Source organism: Vigna unguiculata, chromosome 9 (genome assembly GCF_037176805.1).
Source record: "Vigna unguiculata cultivar grain cowpea cultivar isolate G323 ecotype 2 chromosome 9, ASM3717680v1, whole genome shotgun sequence".
NCBI lineage: Eukaryota > Viridiplantae > Streptophyta > Magnoliopsida > Fabales > Fabaceae > Vigna > Vigna unguiculata.
Window position 1 is genome coordinate 31,498,988 of NC_140800.1, and position 23,241 is coordinate 31,522,228.

The 23,241-nt window shown below is 33.9% G+C and overlaps 2 protein-coding genes across 3 annotated transcripts; both read right to left on the reverse strand.

Moving 5' to 3' along the window:
- Window positions 1–8,398: 8,398 nt before the first annotated feature.
- On the reverse strand, window positions 8,399–11,999 carry LOC114196054 (programmed cell death 2 C-terminal domain-containing protein). Of its 2 annotated transcripts, XR_003606614.2 has the most exons (6): window positions 11,811–11,999; window positions 11,247–11,664; window positions 10,917–11,154; window positions 10,051–10,252; window positions 9,618–9,759; window positions 8,399–8,950 (listed from the first exon to the last, which is right to left on the reverse strand). XR_003606614.2 is itself a non-coding variant. In XM_028086550.1 (5 exons), exons 1-5 carry the CDS (start codon window positions 11,901–11,903, stop codon window positions 8,834–8,836), a joined length of 1,068 nt encoding a protein of 355 aa, XP_027942351.1. In that variant the 5' UTR covers window positions 11,904–11,997; the 3' UTR covers window positions 8,399–8,833. The 2 variants fall into 2 exon arrangements, 1 of the variants encoding a protein (XP_027942351.1); XM_028086550.1 differs by lacking the exon at window positions 9,618–9,759 and having other exon boundaries at window positions 11,811–11,997.
- A 1,477-nt stretch (window positions 12,000–13,476) lies between these two features.
- ABCF5 (general control non-repressible 5) lies at window positions 13,477–18,761 on the reverse strand. The gene is made up of 9 exons (XM_028048342.2): window positions 17,761–18,761; window positions 16,681–17,022; window positions 16,149–16,289; window positions 15,866–16,045; window positions 15,589–15,744; window positions 15,070–15,171; window positions 14,853–14,981; window positions 13,799–13,903; window positions 13,477–13,704 (listed from the first exon to the last, which is right to left on the reverse strand). Exons 1-9 carry the CDS (start codon window positions 18,613–18,615, stop codon window positions 13,609–13,611), a joined length of 2,106 nt encoding a protein of 701 aa, XP_027904143.1. The 5' UTR covers window positions 18,616–18,761; the 3' UTR covers window positions 13,477–13,608.
- Between the last annotated feature and the right edge of the window lie 4,480 nt (window positions 18,762–23,241).

Genomic DNA, 23,241 nt, shown 5'->3' on the forward strand with positions numbered 1-23,241 from the left:
ACAAACATGCGAAGTAGTTGTCTTTATTAAACTCAACATATAATAAAAGGATCGAATATGTCTTGTGTCAAGGGATTATAGGATTTGTAAAGATATGACCAATCACATTCCCACTACCTTTTTATCTTTTTCCCATATATAGTATGGACAAGATATAATATTGCTTATACCAGAAAATCAAACACTGCATCAAGGTAAAACTAGTGGGTAAATGCATAGCTTTGCCTCTTAATTTAAGGTAAAAATATATATACAACTCTAAATTTTCATTATTCGTTTTGACTAAATGATGGATAATATAAAAGAAATAAACCATCATTTCTCATCCTTGGCTAAATGATGGATAAGAATTAGTTCTTTTTTTATTAAGTTATGGGAATGTTTTGTTATTAAATTATATATTTTTTATGATAAATCTCTGCACATTCATGGATTAAGGGAAGTTTGATAGAATTAGGAAACAACTGTATATATCAACCAGCAAACCCTTACAAAGTCCCGCAAAAGACCTTAAGGGATGAGTTGTGTAAATAAATTGATTTATTATAGAAAATTGCTCTAGGATCATGATTCTCACACATTCAATTATATAAATTATAATAAGATATTATCATTTGCTTATGAGAATGTATTTTTTAATTTGTCTGTTCTTCAATTACTCACCGTTTTTCAATCTATCTTTTTATTTTTTTTTTCTCACACATTCTTGATTAATGATGTCCAGTTAAAGAACTTATACTCTGAAACATAGAATTCTAATTTTATAAGTCAATGTTCATCAGATTAGACTGCACTTTATTTTTATTTTATTTTATTTTATTAATTACGGTTTTTTATAATAACCATTAAGTCCATGTAAACAGATGAACCTAGACATATTGCAAAATCTGATGATGTCGCATAAAGAAGACAATAGAGAAAACATTATTAAGCAGTTCTTACAATGGAAGCCCCTGCCTCGTACACATTGTCTCTTGTTAAGAACAAGCTATTAGCGACGAAACCTCAGAAACAAAAACGAAAGCTATAACTAGTTCACGGAGTATTCTTAACACAACTGTTTTATTCAACTTGTTTTATCTGTGAAATTTATTTGGAAATTATACAAATATAAAAATGTGTGATTCATACCATGATTTTGTCTCTATTTATTTTTGTCTAGTACCTAATTGTTCGGGGAGGTAGCTGAAGCAAGTTTTGATAGGGTAGTTAACTTGTCACCTCCAAATATCTGTGAGCTTTGACCCTCTTTTTCTGTATTTGTTTGGTCTAAAGGGTTGAACGAGCCATTCCATTTGCTATACTCTTCTTCCCGAACAACTTTTCAACTAAATAACATACTCTTCATATTTTTCTTTTTTCCAAACAATATATAGTATGTTTTATTTAGACAAATAACACGTTTTTATTCTGCTAGAATTTCATAGAAAACTGAATTTTAAATATGCTTTTGGACTAGTATGTTTTTACTTCTTTTTATATCAAGTACAACAAAAATATGTTCAAATTCAATTTCTTTTGAAAACTGAATTCTGAACTAACACAATAAAAATATACTATTTCATAAATAAAACTTACATTGTAGTGTTTAAAAAATTTAACAATATACTATTTATGTATTGTGTAAAAATTTCTTATTCTTAAATCTTTGATAAGAAGAAATATATTATACAACAATGAAATAGAATTATTAATAATAACAAAATAATATTATTACGAACAAAATAATAATTGTAATTACAATAACTGATTATTTTATTAAATGTGTTAACATATATATCAAATATTGAAAACACAAATAAATATGTAATTCGTTAAAAATTATATTTTTTTTTTCTAATAATACTTGTTCTAGTCAAATGGTAAATGCAATAAACTAGAACATTGAGAGTAGTTTGTCCTTCTTTCTTAGCTTCTATTATCCTTTTATCCTATATCATCCCTACCCTCTTAAATATTTTCATTGTTGATCTCCCAATGTCTTATTTACTTTTGTCATCCATATTTATTATCCTTGTTTAACTGTCCAAGCCTTTACTATCCACCATGTAACCTCCATAAATACTCATCAAGTCACCATTTTATTGATCGGGGCCAAATAACATTGGACCTATCACCACACAATCCTCTAACCTTAGCATTATAATGTGTAAGGCTAAAGAGGTTTTGTCCATTGATTCAAATGAAAGACCCTTATTATGAGCCCAAACAACATTGGGCTCAAAGAAGCTGCTAAGGTACATGGCGATCCATCACATTTTCATAATGTTCTAGAATATGAAGTGTCAAAAGTATTGAAATGTTTCCTATCTTAAAATGATTCAATATATGTAACGTCTTCCTCGAGGTACTTTAAAATACACCATAAAACTATACAAGTCAATACCTTACTCGAATTCACCAAATATTTTTAGATTCTTCCAATAAATTGAACTCAATAGTTGAACTATTTTCATCGGATTTTAGGAGATCTTTTTCATTCCTCAAGAGAATGGTTGCTCCCATCAGATTTTTACTTAGTGTAACAAAGGATATTGTTTGCTCGGTGTAGTTTTTGTAAAGCAGGATATTGCTTGCTCCATGTAGTTTTTGTAATGAATGACATTGGCTGCTTGGTGTAGTTTTTATAAAGTAGGATATAGCCTGCTCCATGTAGTTTTTGTAACGTGGGACGTTGTTTGTTTGGTGTAGTTTTTGTAATATACTGCCTACTCGATGTTGTTTTTGTAACGAGGATACTGCTTACTCGATGTTATTTTTGTAAAGCAAGACACAACTTGCTCCATGTAGTTTTTGTAATACAAGTAGTTTTTGCAACACAGGATACAGCCTGCTTGGTGTAGTTTTTGTATAGCATGATACAACTTGCTCGATGTAGTTTTTATAATGTAGGATATTGCCTACTCGGTGTAGTTTTGTAAAGCAAGATACAACCTGCTCAATGTAGTTTTTGTAATGCATGATACTACCTACTCAATGTAGTTTTTGTAACGGCAAGATACAACCTGTTCAATGTAGATTTTGTATCGCAAGATATTGTTTGCTTAGTGTAGTTTTTGTAAAGCGGGATATCGCTTGCTCGATGTAATTTTTGTAACGTAGGATGTTGTCTGGTTGGTGTAGTTTTTGTGACACAGGATGCAACATGGTCAATGTAGTTCTTGTGACGCAGGATAATGTTTGCTCAATACAATTTTTGTAACGTAGGATACAGTTTACTCGTGTAATTTTTGTAATGCAAGATGCTGCATACTCTATGTAGCTTTTGTAAAGCAAGACATAACTTGCTCCATGTAGTTTTTGTAACGCAAGATACTGCCTACTTGGTGTAGTTTTTGTATTGTAGGATACAGCCTACTCGATTTAGTTTTTGTAAAGCAGGATACAACTTGCTCCATGTATTTTCTAACGCATGATACTGCCTGCTTGGTGTAGTTTTTGTAACGCAAGATACAACTTGCTCGATGTAGTTTTTGTAATGCAAGATGTTGCCTACTCGATGTAGTTTTTTGTAAAGCAAGATACAACCTGCTCAATGTAGTTTTTTTAATGCATGATATTGCCTGCTCGATGTAGTTTCTGTAACGCAAGATACAGTCTAATCGATGTAGTTTTTGTAACGTAGGATATTATGTAGTTTTTGTAAAGTAAGATATCACCTGCTCTGATTGTAATTTTTGTAACACAAGATACAGCTTGCTACCAGCCTAGTTGGAATTATTTTGAAGTCTTCAGATTTATTCTCACTTGCATTTTACAAATGAGTCTCATGCTTTCTTCTCACCTCTGTTTTGAAAGTGGGTCTACAGATTTCGTTTGACCTATATTTTACAAGTGAATCTTCACATTTTTTCTCACTTACATTTTACAAATTATTCTTCTGATTTCTTCTCACATGCGTTTTACAAGTGAGTCTTCAGATTTTTTTCTCACCTATGTTTAACAAATGAGTCTCTTCTGATTTCTTCTCACTTGCGTTTTACAAATGAGTCTTCAGAATTTTACTCACCTGCATTTTAAAAGTGAGTCTTTTCTATTTCTTGTCACTTGCGTTTTACAAGTGAATCATCGGATTTTTTCTCAACTGTGTTTTACAAGTGAGTCTTTGGATTTTTGTCTCATTTATAATATACGAGAGACTTGGAAAATATTTTTATGAGCTGCACCTCCACCTGCACCATCACAACTAAATGTGTGATTAGGGAAAGTAGTTATCATGTTTTTCTTCTTCTTGTTCTTCGTCATCTTGTCATCTTTATTTTCTGAATCAATGCAAAATAGGTTGTTAAGTTGTTGATTCAACGATCAACCTTCAACCTTGATAGACAACTGAGGACTCTGTCGAGAGGAATTTGGGTGGTTTCCTTTTCTAGATTGGGTTTTCATCTCATCAGTTTAATCAACTTTATTTGTAGCTTTCCAATTTCTTCAAGATTGAAGCTTGGGTAATTAATTTTGCATTGGGCATTACCTAGAAATATAACTCCAATTTTTAGGAGACTAGTTGTTGCTTTCGGCTTTTAGGAGACCAGTCACTCCTTTTGACTGTTTGGAGACCAGTATTTTCCTTTAATAGAACACCTTAAAAGGTCGTCAATTCTTCTTTTTCTATGGCAGTGTCGTATTCTTGATCTCTTGCTCAAGTTGTTATGTTACTCTGCCAACAAAGACAACATTAATCTGGATACGGAGTGGCACAAAGAAAAATTGAAAAGTAAAACACAATATTAATCACAAAAGTAAAAATGTAATATAAAATCTGATATATAATTTCTGATGTGAGTAGGCATACAAAAAAAAATGTTAAATCACACTCTAACTAAAGTGAAAAGAAGAAAAACTTGGAGAGAGAACACCTATCATATTTTTAGGGTCCCACTACTTCAATTTTTGCAACCTTCACAGCACCAGAACTAGATAGAATCTTTTCCACTGGTCATGCAGAGTTTTATGAATAGCATAATCTCGCATTTCCCTTGTACTATCACGTAGCCTTCACTACCCCTAAGCCTGGACCAACTTTGCATTTTCCTTTATCCATACCCTTAAACCACCACTTTGGACCATATACATATCCATGCTACATGTTCCATGCTACATGTTCCACTCTACCTTTCTCCACCACTACTTTCAAACACAATTAGAAAACAAACTATTATTTGATCTTCAAGGATAACATGGTACCAGGAAAATAGGGCATTAATTAATCAACCAATCAATTAAAAATGTTACTATTATTATATTTTTATATATGATATCCATACGCTATTGAGCTTTAGTCAAATTACATCTTAGTTTATTTAAGAGTTGGTCCTTCTCACCGAGTTGGTCTTGCACAACATTCGGGTCTGTTGGACTGTGCTGATATTGAGTTAAAGTAGGTGGGTCGCAATCATACAATGCTTTGAATAATGTCATTCCAAAGCTTTTATGAAAGGACGTGTTATACTAATATTTTTTCTACGTCAATCATACCAATACTTTTCCTAATTGACCATTTGTTTGCGGATAATTAGTGGAGCTCATAGCAAGTGGTGTGCCCTGTATCTTAAATAATATTTGCCAAAAGTTACTGGTAAAAACTATCCCAATCAAACATGATTGACTTCAGAATATCATGGAACTTAATGATATATAACATGAATGCTTCAACCACAACTTTGTTGTTATAATCTTATTTGAAAGGCACAAAGTGATTGTATTTGGAAAGGCGGTCAATCACCACCACAATAATCATGAACCCACATGAGTTTGGCAAACCTATAATAAAATCCATTGCAACATCTTCCCACACTTGTTGTGGTATAGGAAGCGGATGTAACAATCCTATAGGGAGTAACTGACTCATTTTGGCTTGTTCACATATACTGCATTGCTACACAAACTCGATAACATCCTTCTGCATTTTGTGACATTGTGACATGTAACAATCCGAGCTAATGGTCTACCAATACCAACATGGCCCCCAATAGGTGAATTGTGACATTTGAAAATGTTGTAAGTCCCACATCGACTATAGATAAGGCCAATTTGCAGTATATATGTGAGTGCAAACCTCATCTTACAATATGGTTTTGTGGGGTTGAGCTGGACTTAAAGTTCACTTCTTAACATAATATTAGAGTCATGGGTTAGAGCTTATCTTAGCAAAATTTGTTGTTTGTTAGATCTATTGTTTCAACTGTTATTGGCTTGCTACCAGACCACTTGCTAATGTATAATCTCACACTCAAAATGTATATACTTCAGCATGAAGAGGTGTGTTGTAAGTCCCATATTGATTAGAGATAAGACCACTTTACAACATATATGTGAGATTCTCACCTTACAAGTCAATTTTGTAAGGTTGAGTTAGATTTAAAGTTCACTTCTTAACAGAAAAGAACCTTTTGAATCAAAAGACTAGGTGATAGAAACACTAGACAACCCTCAAATATAACAACACATTGTGCATTTTGTAACATTCATCAGGATTAGAATAGAATAGACATAATTGAATGATTTCTCATAAATTTTTATCAACTATAAGTACTTGCTTTAACTTGTATAAGAAGTGGGACTTAGGCTCGAACCAAGCCACAAAGAAAACATGTGACAATGCATTTACAACAATTTCTTTTGGCCCAGTTTATATTCAATTAAAGTCATAACCCAAGAATATTTGAAGCCAACCTTGTTGCTCATGTGTTTGCAAAGATTGATCTAATAACAAACTTAGGCCCCAACAAATAATGACAAAATTTTGCCAAAGTTTGGGTGATAGCAAACAACTCTGCAATGTAGAAGGGCCATTTCTACATTTCGGTTGCTATTTTTTTGAGAAATAAAGAATTGGGTGATCTTGTTAACTCAACGCTACATCAACCCTAATCCCTAAAGCATAAGTTTCAAGTGTAAAAGGCTGAGTAAAATTAAGAAGCACCTAAGTAGGGGCAGGAGTAATGCATGTTTTAATAAGAGAAATGTGTCATCTGCAATATCATTCCAAGAAACAACATTTGATTTTATCAAATTAGTAAGGTGAGTCATAATATTAGCATAAGACTTGATGAAACGTATGTAATATCCAAATTGGTCCAAGAAAACCTCGAAGCTACTTGAAATTCTCTTAACAAGGTCGCTCTAATATTGCTTGGATTTTGCTTTTATCCATTGCAACCCCAAATCTAGACACCACATGACCCAAATAATCTAGTTCCAACAAGCTGAAAGAACACTTGTAAAGTTGAGTATACAATGAATGTTGTTGTAAAATCTGCAAAATCGATTCCAAATGAGTCAAATGTGCCACGGAGTGAAGGGCTATAAAGGAGAATATCATCAAAGAACACAAGCACATATTGGCACGAAACATAGTGAAAAATTTGATTCATCGGGCTTTGAAAGTGGTTAGGGAATTAGTGAGCCCAAATAACATGACCAACCATTTGTAATGACTATGATGTGTTTGAAAAGCCATTTTATGATGGCTAGACCAAAATCCGATAATATCTGAAATGCAGATCCAACTTGAAAAAAATATTTGTCTCCATATAGCTCACCCAATAATTTATTCACCGTGGGCATGAAAAAACTATCTTGATATTCAAGGCCCTATAATTAGTGTAAAATCTCCATGAGTCATCCATTTTTACTAGCAATGTCACAACTCATCATCTATTACCAAATATAAGTAGGAGTGACAATAGAGAGAAAAAATATATAAAAGACGAAAGGAAATTCAAATGGAAAGATCATACCATACCCCACGCATACCAACCGTCAAATAAAAATTATTCCTCTGGAATTCTAGTGTATGAAATCCTACCATTCAGGTGGCCTTTTGACTGTGCTTTTGGGTTTGTTTGCAGAAACACCAGTAGTACTTTGGTCATTAGAATTAGAACCTCCACCACCTGCAGTGATATCAGCTTTATCAGCTTTATAATCTGGAGTAAAGATCCTGTATCTGGTAATTAACCATAGCAATACATCGATGGATTCTTGGCTGGAATAAGGATCTATGGTTGTTTAAATTCTGCGCTCAGCTTGTAATGTCTCTAATACCTTTTTATAGGTAACTGTTGTTTACCCACTAGATTAACAAATACTTCTAAAAAAAATTTCTAGAAGCTTTTAAAAAACATTTGTTGATGCATCTTCTAGAAAAGAATCCACATACTACGATTGTTACTACACAAATTTACTAACTCGGAGAACTTCAGCGGAAGTGCAGTCTTCTTTCGGCGTCCAACTCGTTCTTCAGACGCAGCTAGTGCGTAAGTTAATGGGACCCCAAATAAGATTACCTTTATAAAAATACATGTGAACAACCAAAAATATAGCAATTAAAAGAACATTTTATACTTTTTTCTGGCAACAAACTGATAAAAGAACCACTTATCAACAACAAATTCGATTCTAAAATAAACTCAGATAAGAATTTCATTAGAAATTCGCTACTAGCAAGAGTTAAGTAAATTATTCTGTGAACAGCTATGATATTGATTACATATGCCCATGTCTGAAAATTCGCAATTTACAAATTCAAACGAACCAGACACTGAATTCACAAAAGTCATTCTTTTTAAACAAATTAAAAAAGATAGGAAATGCAACATCCATCTAGTTGCTCCCGAGCTCAAGGCTGGAGTGGTATGTGTAGCAAGGCAGAAGTTCACCTCACTAAATCTTCATTGTAAATACAACTCCAAAACTAACTAACTCTTCAAATTCCTTTTCTTGATCAACCTATAACTTTCTTAGCACTTCAAAATTATATATCGGTTCTGAAAAACGCCAATATTTTCTCTAAGCATGAAATGTATTGCATTGTTTACACCGACGCCAGTGGTCATGAGAAAAAGCCAGGCTGAACGGGCATGGATTCTTCACATTGAGCTACAACTGCCTCCTCTGCTACAATCCATCCCATATTGGACTTTGCTTGTTCAATCTCTACAGAGCAACTCTACGAAAATCAAAGACATAGATAAGAACATAAGCGGCCCAATAAGACAAGTTCACAAGATCCACATCATTCACTAAAGGATTCAACCCTACATCCTTGCATGAAATAAGGAACAAATCTCTAAGACATAAAACCCAAGTTCTCTGCAGCTGTACACATTGTTGTTTATTGGCAGCACCATGGCTGCCATGGAAGATTCTTTGCTAACTACCACAAGCAATTTTTTAAGAGAGGTCTGCTATAGCAATGCCATAGACGACAATGGTGTGTTAAGATGAAGGAATTTTGCCCTTCCTCCACGGATAAAATTTGATGCACCTTATTCAAATTGTGGAAGGGTCCATGTCAACTAAAGATAAGCTTAAATTAAGTATATCTGTAAATGCAAATCTCATCTTATAAAACAATTTTATAAAATTCAATTAAGTTTAAATTTCATTACTTTAACATGGTACCAAAGCCATATTAAAAAGCCTACCCTAGCAGGATTCGTTGGGACCACTGTGCACCGCCATTAGACTCCTATTCTCACAAATACTTAATCTCCCGCTCAAGATGTTCATTTCTTGGTGTGAAGGAGAGTGTTGATAAAATCATAATATATAAATGGAGTATAAATCTTACTTTATAAGACAGTTATGTAAAGTGAAGACATAAATTCACTTACTATCATGGTATCGAAGACATTTAGGACCTATCTTGATCATGTTTGTTGGGTCTCATGTCACTTGTTATAGGCTCTACTCTAGTTCTATGCTTGAGATGCTCATTCCTTAACATGAGAGAGTGTGTTGAAAAGCTTCCGTCAACTAGATCAGTACAATTTATAATATATAAGTAAATCCAAATCCTACTTTATAAACCAATTTTATAAGGTCAAATTACGGTTAAATTTTACTACTTTAACACAAAGATAACTTAAACTCCCATTAATCTGCATTTTTTAATCTGTGAGCATTTTGCTGACAGATCTATCTTGGTTGACACTAAAGACAACTGCTATTTAGCAGGTTTATCACCAAAAAGCCTTTTTTATTCTCAAACTTATAAATTGGTAAAGAATTGATATCTAGACAAGTTGGCAACGGAAGAATACAAACCTCTGAACAAGTATATACAATAAGGGTCATCCAATCCCACTTTTCCACCAAATGTCTTCGTTCACCAAGAGCTTCCTGGAGAAAGTATAGTAATGGAGGCATCAGCTGCATCTCAAATTGCCTTGGTTTGCCACACAATCTGCAATTCCCAGGGTTTATTTCATTGACTGCAGCTAAAATTGGCCTCCCACCATATGAATATCTACACAAAGTAATGTTATTAAGCCCCAAAAAACAGGAGGAGGGAGAAAGATAGGAAGTAGAGCAGAGAAAACCAAACTATCAAAGATTTGATGCTATGAAAAAAAAAAAATATATATATATATATATATATATATATATATATATATATATATATATATATATATATATATATATATATAATAGAATGATAGCTAAAACGCACAATCAATCAATGTATTTAGCAACCTTAGTTCCTATGCATCGCCCTTATATTAAAGGGAGACGGAAAAATGGATGGAAAATCCAAACATTATCCAAACTTCCTTGACTCAGTTGGTTTATTACTTACTATTGCCTGTTCATAAAACCAAGCCCAGGTGGTGCCAACTCCCAATCATTACAATGACGGGGAGAAATTATATACCTGTGGTAAATAATTCTACAACCAATACTTAACATGTCACATCAGAATCACTCACTCTAATAAAAACCCTATCCAACTTTATCACCCAAGTGCATTGCTCTCAAGTCTGTACTATTCCTTCACTTTCAACGAAGACATTGAACTAAATATTCTAATCCACGAGTAACTCAAATTAAAACAAGGACTGAGATCCAAATATGCAACATGGCGGGGCGGGGCGGGGGCCAATAGTCTACTCCAAATTATCATTTGTTCATACCTAAAACATTGTTCAGGATATGCATCCAATCGTTTCTTGAACTTGAGGTAAGTTCTATCAGCAGTCAAAGCTTTATCATACTCATAATGCTCCTTTTCCCACGCTTCTTCCGGTTGTGAAGGATCCTCAGCATCACTTCCAGTCTCCTTAAGAGAAAGTGACGAGTAGCTAGAACATATAGGACTAATATCCACAGAGGAAGACTCTTCCTGTGCGTATATATAAAAACAGGGCACCACTGAAAACAACCACCCAACAAATAAACAATTACTTCACAAAACATCATCAGACTTGCGCTAATTAGCATCTAGCAATTACACAAACAATCACCAGGCACGTCATTTTGAACAAAAGCTGTCGGTTTTGGATGTGGAGAAGATGAAGGGGCCTTGTTCTGTCGTTTTTTCCGCGGCTTCTTGCGCTTCGTATTGGAAGCCGCAGTCCCGGCCTCAAAGAGAGCCTTACCCAGTTGTTCAAAATCCATGTCACCTACGTCTTCCTCATCCGACACGTTGGCACATGGAACTTCACCATCGGACGCAGGTTGTTTTCGTTGAGAGGAGTCCACGTCAGCAGTGTTCTGAACTCGAAGAACGCGCCAAGCGGTTCCGCATTCGGGCGAAACGCAACCGAGAACGAAGAGGTTCCGGTGTTGAGAAAGGGGAGCGTAAACCTGCGCCACCAGGCAGAGTTGGCCGGCGCACGAGGCGCACCGCAGCAAATCGGCGTTTATGGGGAGGGGCCAGTCCTGTCAGAGATGCTACAATTACTTCAACGAAAACACAGTAATCTTAAAAGCAATTTGCATAATTGAAAAAGCAACAAGAATTTAGCGTTCAAAAATTGTGAGTGGTTGAAGAGAAAAGAAGAGAAGAAAAGGGTTAGTGGGTGTACAGGGAGTCCTCCAATTTTAGTTGTATAGGGATCAGATGGTTCGCGATAATCCTCCGCCCATGGACCTGGCATCCCTAGCAAAGTTGCTGCCATCGTAATCTTCTTCTTCTTCTGCCAATGTTGTTTTCTTCTTCTTCACAACAAGAATGGATTTTTCAGAGCTTCAGTAGGGTTTAGTTCAACAATTTGGGTTTACGAGGTTAGAATATATTATTCTATTAAATTACTAATTTTGTCCTTTTTATCTTAATAGGATTTAGTTATTATTTTTTAAAAGCTTAGTTCAGTTTTTATGAGCTTTTATATCATTGATATTTTAAAAGATAAAGGATCATTTCGAAATTTATAATTTAGTCTATTTTTATTTTCTACAAAACCTTTTTCGTCTTTATTAATCTTTTAAGAGGTTCTTATAATTTTTTAATTCGCAAATTGGAATCTATGCAATATTTATTTTGATTCTTTAAATTTATGTTAAAAGCTCTAATCTTACTTTGTAAAGCAATTTTACATAATTTGTACTAATTTAAGACAGAAGATACTAAAGTTACTAACATAAAAATTATAAAAGATATGTGAAAAATGTTAAAGACCGATAACATATATTCTTTACAAACAATTAACACTTCAGTTTTTCATACATTTAAACATTTTTAATATATTTTATTCTCAATTTTTAAATATTTTTAATTATAATAAGTTAGGCTAAATATACATAATTGTTTTATGATTTGTTAAATTTGAAATCTCATATTATGTTCTACTATTTTGGTGTAGAATTTTATGTAGATTTAATTACAATCTACACTTTCAGACACGCTTACACCTACATGTATACAGGTCATATTATAGACCATATGAACTTTAATTATATGTAATGAATTCATTTATTTAGTTTTTTATTTTTTAAAATTGTCTCTTACTTTCATCATCTATTTTTTCAAGTTCACAAAATTGTCTCTCTTTTTTTTTTCTTTTGTGTTTGTTATTCTTCATTTATTAGAAGAGGAATCAATTGAATATTAATTTAACTATTAAATATAAATTATAAATTTTGATTTAATTCATATATATATATATAATAACATTTATTTCATTAAATTAATTAATTTTACTAGTACAAACTTCTTTAAATTTGTTAATTGTTTTCTACATGTTGTGTTGTTTGCGAATTATCTTAGTTGTGCTAAAACTTAAATGTTTTGAAATTAAAATGACCTTGAGAATTACACATGAACAAAAATAAAATAATCTTATATTAAAGTTGTCAGTTTTCAATTACTCCATAATTTGTCAATTTTTATGTCCCTTAAATTTATATATAAAATTATTTTTATTATATTCAATCTAAAAAAAAAAACTAATCTTAACAGTAAGACCGTATTTTTGCTTTGTTTGCATATTAAATTATTTTAAATAAAACTTAATTATGAAGGATGAACTGATCTTAAAAAAAAATATGTAATTCTAAGAGAACAAGAAGTATTTCTCCCTCTACTTAATCCGAAAGATTAAGAAAAAAAAAAAGAAACACATTCCGGATTAATGTAGAAATAATTTATTAGGGTGCAGGACGCATTTGCTCTAAAAATGTTTTTCCAAATGAAAAGACCCAAAAAGAAATTTGTATGGTGGTATTGCAGTGGAGAACCCAACATGGGATGAATGAGGTAACAACCTTCTATATTTCCCGTAAATGAGTTATCAATTGATACATGAATATACAAAGGCTGTGTAGCTAACCCAAATATGCTACATCACCTTCTGCTAAATTACTCTTAACATTCCAATGCTTCATTCAATTCCATCTCTTTGAATTTTTCACACCTTTAGACTTCTGTTTTGCGGCCTGAAAGGCCTGCATCTTTTGCTTCTTCCGTGCTTCTTTCTCAGCCTGTTATTGCAAAAAAAAAAATGAATTTATAACTACTGGTAGTAAAATAGCCCGATCTCATGGATTCAAGTGTTTACAACTAACAAAAGTTCACCTTCGACATCTTGGATTTGGCTTTCACTTTAGGAGCTTTGCTATCAAGCTCTGCCTCGCGTTCAAGTTCTCTATCCCTAGCATCAAGATTCTTCTCTAAATAATACTGCAATTTTTTGAGATTCAAACATGTTAAAACCAATAAAGAGACATGCGATATAAGATTTAAACGAGCTGTACCTGAAGCAAACATATTACAATTCAATGATCACGAAGTTACCATATAGTAATATCAGATAAACACAGATTTAAAGTATAAAACACTATTTTGGACCCTCTCAAATCCAACGTCATAGTTATTATTTTCATGATCCCGCATTAGAAGTATTCCCAATCTTGTATACCCAGTATCATTTTGGTCCATTACATATATCTTGCTTTCATTTTGGTTCCGACATCATTCCACTTAAAGGGAGAAGGACTGCAACAAAACGAGAAAAGGATCCAGAAGGCTGTTTTCTTTATTATATTATTTTACTTTGTCAAAATTTATCAATTTGAAAATCCTAATAAGTTAGTGAAAATGTCAAGTCCCTTGCTGAGAAATGAAATTGAAATAGAATACATGCAGAAAGGACTAAAATGGCTAAATTAGAAAATAATTTGAGGGTCCAAAAGGAGATGAAAAAAATCTGAGGAAAAAGTATTTTACAATTTTACCCTAATTTTAAGATATGATATGATGAGTATATACACATGAGAATATATATGAACAAGATAATCGAAATGGGAACAGGGATAACATAGTAGAGAAGTGAGGACCAAGCAAGGGATACTATGATAGAATTCAGATCATCCTAAGCATCTTAGATAATATTAAACTCCAAAACACTGTCAATGATTCAAACATCCAAAAGTTTTTAGAAGATTAATACGACTAAAGTTCCTATCGTACTGATGATCATTGAGTTCCTAGAACCAACTGTATCGTGAATAAAGCTAACCCCTTTTAACCAACTCCGATATTAAAATATAAAACAAAAATAAATTGTTTACCATCACACTCAATAAGACGGGGAGGGGTAGAGAAGGGATCAAGGGATCAATTAACTTACATTGTAATCACCTGCATAATCCTGTATAGTGCCATCTTTAATTTCTATGACCCTGTTAACTATTTGCTTTATGAAGTATCTGTCATGAGATACTGTAATAACAGTGCCCTCGTATTCACTTATTGCCTCCTGTGAGAAGAATTAAACATTATTAGGCCGATAAGCGACAATAAGATTTTTTTTATAAGGAAAAAGCAGACGACAAAGTGAGACATACCTCAAGCATTTCTTTAGAAGGTATATCCAAGTGATTGGTGGGTTCATCCAACACAAGCAGAGTTGATGGTTTTACCATGAATTTGCAAAAAGCCAACCGTGCCTAGTAAAACATGAGACAAGATAAATCCAAATAATTTTGCATCACCAAACGCAAAGAGTGTGAAAGAGCGGAACATTGCAATGCCACTAGCAAATTAAAAATTATATATATGACATGAGTAAGTCACGACCAACGAAAATTAGAATAATTCGTCCATATACTATTCTTGATGCTACAACAGTCCATGACACCTGAGATTACTGCAAACATTTACTGGGATCGGTAATCACCCCCGTAAATGCCGTAATGATGAGGTTAATATCATTTGGCAAATTCAATTTTTCTTGATTCTTATATTTTTTTTCAAATACTATCATCTCAAAGCTTTTACTCAAGCTATAACAGCTCAAACATCTAAAGGCTCAAAACTGTTAAATACATGTCAACCGAAAAGAATGACACAAATCTTGAATTTACCTTCTCACCACCACTCAATAATGAAACTTTTCGGTCAAGCATATCAGATTTAAAATTACAACGCCCAAGAAGTCCTTTAATATCGTCAATCCTCCAGTCCTCTGCTGCTTCCTCTACTGTCTCAAGCACTGTCTTGTCTAGATCAAGCGCCTCAGCCTGTTAAACAAATGAAGTCAGCATTAAAAAAATTTTAACCATGCAAATTTTGACATCTGGCACTGATAGCAGATTCATCGGTTTAATTACAATTAGCATTTCACTGATTAAAGTGGCACACCTGATTCTGCTCAAAATAGTTAGGTAACACATTATGCTCCCCAAGCAAAACTTCACCCCCAGTTGGCTTTTCCAAACCCATAATCAATTTCAGTAAAGAACTCTTGCCACATCCATTTGGACCAATAATAGCAATTTTTTCTCCCCTTTCAATTGTAAGATTTGCCTTTTTGAAAAGTGGCTGGCACAGAAAAGCATCATCAGTTGACATCATATAACTATAACATAAAGATAGTCCACATTTCAATGCTAAGGTTTTCAATAATGAGATCTTGATATCTAACCTTATCCTCAAAGCCAAATTCCAAGTTCTTAATTGTTACAACAGATCTTCCACTCTTTCCACGCTCAGGGAACTTGATTTTCATCTGTTTGCGTTCAAATGGCTTCTCCACCAGCTCCTCTTCCTGGAGTCTCTCCAGCTTCTGTTGCCATGCAAAGAGAAAGAAAATTCTTTTAAGCAAATAAGAAAACAACATGATTAAAATATTCGAAGCAGAAGGATGCAATGCAACTAATCTAAGCAGCTAACACAAGTATTGTGTTTATGTCATCTCAATTGCCTATCACATAATGTTGCCTTATAGTTTGTTAGAATAAAACCATTTATGAACTCTCAGTCATTAGCTTAAGCTTTTGGGAGAGTTGATTCTTGACATATATTATGAACTCTCCCAAGGTATTATGAAGCCTACAAGTCCACCATACCTTGTCCACTTCAAGCCTAGAGAACTCTGGCATGAAGGACATGTTAAATATAAAACCATCAATGAACAACCTTTAAAGCTACTGGGAAAGTAGATTCTTGTCGTATACCTTCCCAGCAGATGAGGCACGGCCAGAATTTGCTCCAGCACTTAATCTACCGATCAAGTCTTTTGTCTGCTCAATTTCTTTCTGCTGCTTCTCCCAAGCAGCATACTGTGCTTCAATCCATGCTGCTTTTGAAATTACATACTGCGAATAATTTCCCTCAAACGTCCTGGAAACACCCATGTCAGTTTCCACAATTTTTGTACACAGTTGGTCAAGGAAAGCTCGGTCATGGGAAATGATAACCATTGGCACATCCTGCTGGTTAAGATACTCCTCAAGCCACTCAATGGTGTCAAGATCAAGGTGATTTGTGGGCTCATCTAACAGCAACAAATCAGGCTCCTGCAACCAAACACAGATTCCCATTGTTACCAACAACACTTGTAACACTCACCCATATCATCTACACAACAAAGTAGTGTAGCCATTGAGAGATTTTATCACCTAGGTAATTAAATTATTCCTTTCTAGACAATGAAGCGCGTGTCAAGGTGCAAATATACACATACCCTAGACAAAAACAGCAGGATGTTGTGAAATATCAAGTATTTAGGATCAGCTATTTTATCATTATCAATTATATATCCTAAATTTTTCAGCTCAAACCAAAATAAACCGCAAAAGCGACAAATAGTAGCTTTCGGCTTACCATGAATGGAATGTTATGAGACATCAAACCAATCATACACTTTAACTAATTGGACAGCTCAGTAAACCTTTGCAAAATTGATTTTGAAATAATGTGATTTATGTTTGGATGTTTTCACTCTTAAACATACAAATAGCTGCTTTCTGCTTAACATGGATCCAATGTTTTGCGATATCCAACCCCTGGCACAATTCATTTTGTTTATATTTGATGATGAAGTGATGTGATTTTTATTTGAACGTTTTCATTCTAAAAATAAGTTACCAAAAAAATTTACAACAAACTTTTTTATCCGACTATAACACTAGTTAGAGTTGCTTCAATAAAATCAATTAAGGACCAGAGTTACTTCCTAAAACCAAAATTTTTACACAAATCTACACCAACATAGCAAAGCGATTCTGAAGAATCCAACGTGAACTCAACCGTACCTGAAGTAGAATCTTTCCAAGACACATTCTCATTTGCCAGCCTCCACTGAAAGACGCAACCAACCTATCAGAATCCTCAGGAGAAAAGCCAAGTTCAGGCACCAACTTATTTATTTTCGCATCAACCTCATCGAGGTCCACAGACTGAGCCCTCCGCTGAAGCAAATCAAACTCATCCAAAAGCCTTCCCATAAACTCCAAATCGTTGACAGCACCCTCGAGCGCCTTCTGCACCCTCTCCAACTTCCCCGCCACCTCCATTTCCTCCTTGAACGCGCTCATGAACTCCTCCCTCACTGTCCTGCTCAGCGACACCTCGAACTCCTGGTTCAGAAACGCGATTTTCATGTTCGGCTTCGCCTTTATGACATTCCCGTAATCCGGCTCCTCCAATCCCGCGATAATCCTCATCTGCGTCGTCTTCCCCGCGCCGTTCACGCCAACCAAACCCACCTTCTCCCCCTTCTTCACCTCCCAACTCACATCCTTCAACACTGTCACGCCCTTGTACGCCTTCCCTACGTTTTCCAGCTTCACCCCCGACGACACGCCCGACGCGCCGCTACTCTGCTGCTTCCCCCTGCGCCGCGGCTCCTCCGAGGCGGTTTCGGAGAAGAGAGACTCGATGTCGTCGTCAACTGTTACAGTTGTCACGCCCGAAGAGGAAGCGGAATTGGGCCGCAATGGGCCCGAGAAGCGGTTGGTGCAAATTAGATTGGTGCTGATGTTAGTGTTGTTGGTGTTCGCTCTGGTGGTGACGCGTGGCGGAAGGTGGCGTAGCACGGAGGGCTTTCGTGCATCCAAAATGACCGCGCCGGTGAGGTCTAAGTGATGAAGCTTCGCGGCCAAGTCCATTTTGGAAGATATGAAAATTCAGAGAATCAGAATCGAGGAGTGAGAACAGATATGGTGTGAGTTCTCTCCCCCACAAATGCTGAACCAGATTTCAACCCATAAACCGGTTTTGCGCGCTGTTGGAAACGTTTGCGCTCACTGAGTTTTGTTTTGTACTTTTTTGGGTGAGAAAAATCTCTTATTATATATTTTTTCAATTTTATTTTTTAAAAAGGAAGAATAAGAATAAGAAAAATTAACAAATTGGTACGTTTGGATTACGAATTTATTGTGGCCAGAACTAACAAGGGAGATAGAAAAATCGGACAAGAGATTTCAGATAGATAAGGATCCTGAGAGAATACGGATTATATGTGGTGAAGAGTAGCTCAAAACGGCCCTCTCTTTTTGTGACGCGTGTCCCATTGTGTGGCTCGCATCTTTCTCTTCAGTCCACGTCCACCACCGTAAACAACCAAAATTCTGACCCCTTTTTTTTGTTTTCATCATTGGGGATCTATATCACGGTCGGCATTTTGCTTACTTTTTGTCTTAGCCCATAAGAAACCTTGGTTAAGCCTTGTATGGGCTTTGTTGGTTGCTTCTTTCTGCACCTCCATACTTTTTTTCTGCACTTCTATAGATCAAACGAAAAAATCATTTTATTCTTGTCTTCTTCTCTCATCTCTTCCTTCTCCTTGCTCTAATTTTCTTCATTCTCCCCTTTCTTCTTTCTCTACTGCTGCACCACCGATATCGACCTTGTGGTGAGGAATGGTGTTGCCACGATGTACTTGGCATTAGCACTGAAAGCCATGTCAAGACTTTCAAGTGTTTGAAAGATAGGATTTTGGGACATCTTAAAGTAACAAGAAAAGTCATGACAGGAAAAATCAAGTTGCACCAAACACGGGGTGAAACAATGAGGATCAAAGCCATTGACCAAGCAGCAGTGAGACGATAAAGGGTATTTCAGCTAATGTAGCCTCTCCGAGACGCGTTGTTTTATTTCCTTTTCACTCTTTTTATTTCTATCTGTATTGCATCTTTTTAATTTTTACATTTTAAATTGTATAATTTAAAATGATTTTCTTATATAAATTGTACAAATCAAAATATAAAATTTATATTTCAAATAGTATATTTTGAGATATACTTTTTAATTTACAATTCAAAATACAAATCTTATATTTTAAAACTTAAAATGAAAATGTACATATTGCGTACAAAATTCTTACCGATGGATATATACGTGATGTTGTCATCGGTATCGACTTACTTGACCAATCGGTCGGGTATGGCCGAAACAACATTAAAAGATAATTCGATGATTTTCATGCTAAACAAGGTTATAAGGTTATTAGGGTATTATTAGGCCTCCATTAAGGTAAAATAGAACCTTATAAATATAGCATATAGGTGAAATATTTAATACTTTTGCTACGTTTATTGTAACATGCCTTAATTGAACACTCACTTGAGCGTCGGAGTACCTTTTGCAAGTAATGAACCAAACGGATCCTAGAAGGACAACGAGTAGCTCTGAAGTAAAATAATTAGAGCATTGTAGATAAGTGGTGAAGTTTAAGGATAATCTCATCCATGAACTAACAATTTGATTCCCACCATGGGACTGAGAGGACACTTTAATTCCAATGGTAACCACAAGAAACATGACGAGCAACAAAATAAAAGTATAAGAGATTAAGGAAGAGCTAGACCAAATAATGATGATAAGAGAACTCAGGAAGGAGTTGGAGACCTTAAAGAAAAAAATCAAGAAATAATTAAACTCCTTTTAGGCCGAAAACATGTGCATGAAAAACAAAATAGACACCCTTAATTAGTTGGTACCTAAAACCATTCAGCAAAGATCAAATGAGATGGCCCAAACAACAAAGACAGCTGACCGGACGATACAAGGAAGTATTTATAAGGCTAGCAATGAGTATTAACCCTCAACGCATTAGTGTAGTGCCTTCTGATAATCCATTAGTTAAATATCCAATTCATTAACAAGTTTTTCAATTGACATATTCAAAAGTTTGACAGCTAATCTATACAGTTCAAGCTTGGCTTACATGTAATCCTAGATATACATCAGTTATACAAATGATAAGTTCAAGACTAAGCCTAAAACAATGATACAAGGTGTTTGTATGACTTTGAACATCATCAAAATCATCTTTGTTGGATTGAGCAGGCTCCCCCTTTCAACAAGGTTGAAGGTAGAATCAAACGGGATCGAAGTTCAAATCAGCTCGAGTCGGGCTGATGGTTGAATTGGGCCGGGTTGAAGTTCGAACCGGCCCATATCGGACTGAAGGACAAATTGGGTCGAGTTTAAGTTTGAACCGACCCAAATCGGACTAAAGGTCGAGTCAGGCTTACTTGGGCCGAAGGTTGAGCAAGACCTGCCCGAGTTGAAGGTCTAGTCAGCCCGACCCGACCCGTAGGTCGAGTCAGTACAATCTAGGTTGAAGGTCGAGTTGGTCTCGCTCTCCCTGTCATGCACGACATTTTCCTTGGCAAACACAATCGCCATTTCTTCCTATTTAGCCCTTTTCATTAACTTTAGAAAAGAAGAGTTTAAGGAACAAGAATGGAAGTAGAAAAAATAACAACAAACAAAATCAAATTGTGTTCAATAGATAGCATCTAGGATTTTGAATTCTACAGTATTAGTAATACTATACTCCATACCAATTCCAACTGAAAGTTCCATAACACATTCCCACGAATTAGGAATTTATGGAATAAAATTTTGTGATGAGAATTTTGCAAACATCATAGGCTATCTCTTGTCACTTATAAGAAAACATAAATCCTTAAGATTGTAGTAAAAAAATGATAAGAACACAAACACTTAAATTTTTGAGACGTGTTGAAACATTACCCTTAAGGATTTATGCGCATTGTATGCGCAAACCCCCTAGGGTACAACAGGAACATCTCGGATATATCCTGAAGATAACAGAAACTAGCAAGATAAACTCTATAAACCCAGGATCTCAAATAAAGAGAACATATACTCATAAAATAATAAAAGAGAGTGAAATCAAAAGAAGAAAGGAGAAAAAATAAGAGTGTGAATATATATCTTTGGAGGAAGGATAAGACATCTATTTAAAGGTGTAGAGAGGAGTTGAGATAACAATACCAGTGAAATTATTGTTGTAACTATCAAATCAAAACTGTTGCAACAATAATGACCAGATCAAAATTGTTGTTTGCAACTTTCATACGTTTGCAATAATAAACAAAACATTGATTTTACAACAGGTTGATCATAATCCTGACAATCATGGTCCCAAAAACATATTATATTGAACAAAATGTTTCTTATTGTGCTTAATTTATTTTGGAAAATCCATTCATATAATATTGATTGGAGAAATATGTAAATCAAATTTGAGTAAGTTGTTAATATATTTAATTGATTTAATTAAGCTTTTTAATTTGAATTTACTTTATAAAATAAAATCTAAACTTCTTTCTTTCCTTATTTTTTCCCTTTTTTTAGTCAACTTCTACCGTAAAAAAATCTCATTAACAATTAATTTTAGTGACCAAAAGTTATTAATCACTATAGTATCCGATTTAGATACCAATTTACAGAATAAAAACATTATTGATTATTAATAATCACTATTGTGAATAAAAAAATATATTTGGTTGCTAAATTTTTCACCAATTAATTAGAAACTAATTTAAAAATCAATTTCTTTAAAAGTAAAAGCTAATAACTAATGTTTAGTCATCAATTTCTTGTGATAACTAAAATTTTGGTATCTAAATTTTAGAAACCAATTATATTTTTGTATTCATAATGGTAACTATTTTATAAACCAATATATTTTTATTTTATAATTTAGTATTTAAATTAATTATTATAGTAGTTAATTATTTTAAATCATTAAAATTGATCGTTAACTAAACATTCTTCTAGGATTAATGATTAGAAAGACTAATGGATATTAAAACGTAAAAAGTTACTTATATAGAAACTAAAATTATTAATTTTACTATACCAAAATGTCAAGTTTTTTTTTAATGAAAAAATCCAAAAATGAAACTACAAGTACTTGTGCAAGAATAAAGTGAACAGATTTTGTAGCGCAGAAGTAATAGATAAATTTTGTATAATTGTAGATAAAAACATAAAATAAATATTAATATAGAGTAGAAGTAGCTATTATTATTAATAAAAGAAACATTTTCTTCCATTGCTTTTATTTATTGTTAAAGTTGTTACATTTAATAAAAAAAATTAATCTCTTTATATTATTAATTCGTAATACTTTCTAGTATGTATTTAATTTCTTATTTACTCTTTTCATATTTAACAAACTAATATTTTCCTTATTGAAAACGATTTCTTCTTAAATTTTAAACAACATATTCACAAATCTATTTTTCATTTAAAAAGTAAAAGCAATACTGCTATATTCATACTATAGTTTTCCCTCCACCGTACCCAAATTGTTTAACTATTTTCATCACGAGTGTAATAATTGACGACTTCACAGTCCAAATAATAGAAAATAAAAAAAGTTGAAAGAAAAAATGTATCGTAATAATTAATGTTCTTTTGTTTGGGCAATGATTGTTCCTTTTTTAAGTTTTTTTTTCGGGGAAAAAGGATTG

Coding starts and splice junctions, on each gene's coding strand:
- LOC114196054 (XM_028086550.1), bottom strand. CDS start 11,903: ATGGCAGCAACTTTGCTAGGGATGCCAGGTCCATGGGCGGAGGATTAT. Junction 11,665..11,810: donor CTAAAATTGGAGGACTCCCT/GTACACCCACTA, acceptor CATCTCTGACAG/GACTGGCCCCTCCCCATAAA. Junction 8,951..10,050: donor TTGTATATACTTGTTCAGAG/GTTTGTATTCTT, acceptor TGATTTTCGTAG/AGTTGCTCTGTAGAGATTGA.
- ABCF5 (XM_028048342.2), bottom strand. CDS start 18,615: ATGGACTTGGCCGCGAAGCTTCATCACTTAGACCTCACCGGCGCGGTC. Junction 15,172..15,588: donor TATTGAGTGGTGGTGAGAAG/GTAAATTCAAGA, acceptor ATGTTTTACTAG/GCACGGTTGGCTTTTTGCAA. Junction 13,705..13,798: donor CCAAATCCAAGATGTCGAAG/GTGAACTTTTGT, acceptor TTGCAATAACAG/GCTGAGAAAGAAGCACGGAA.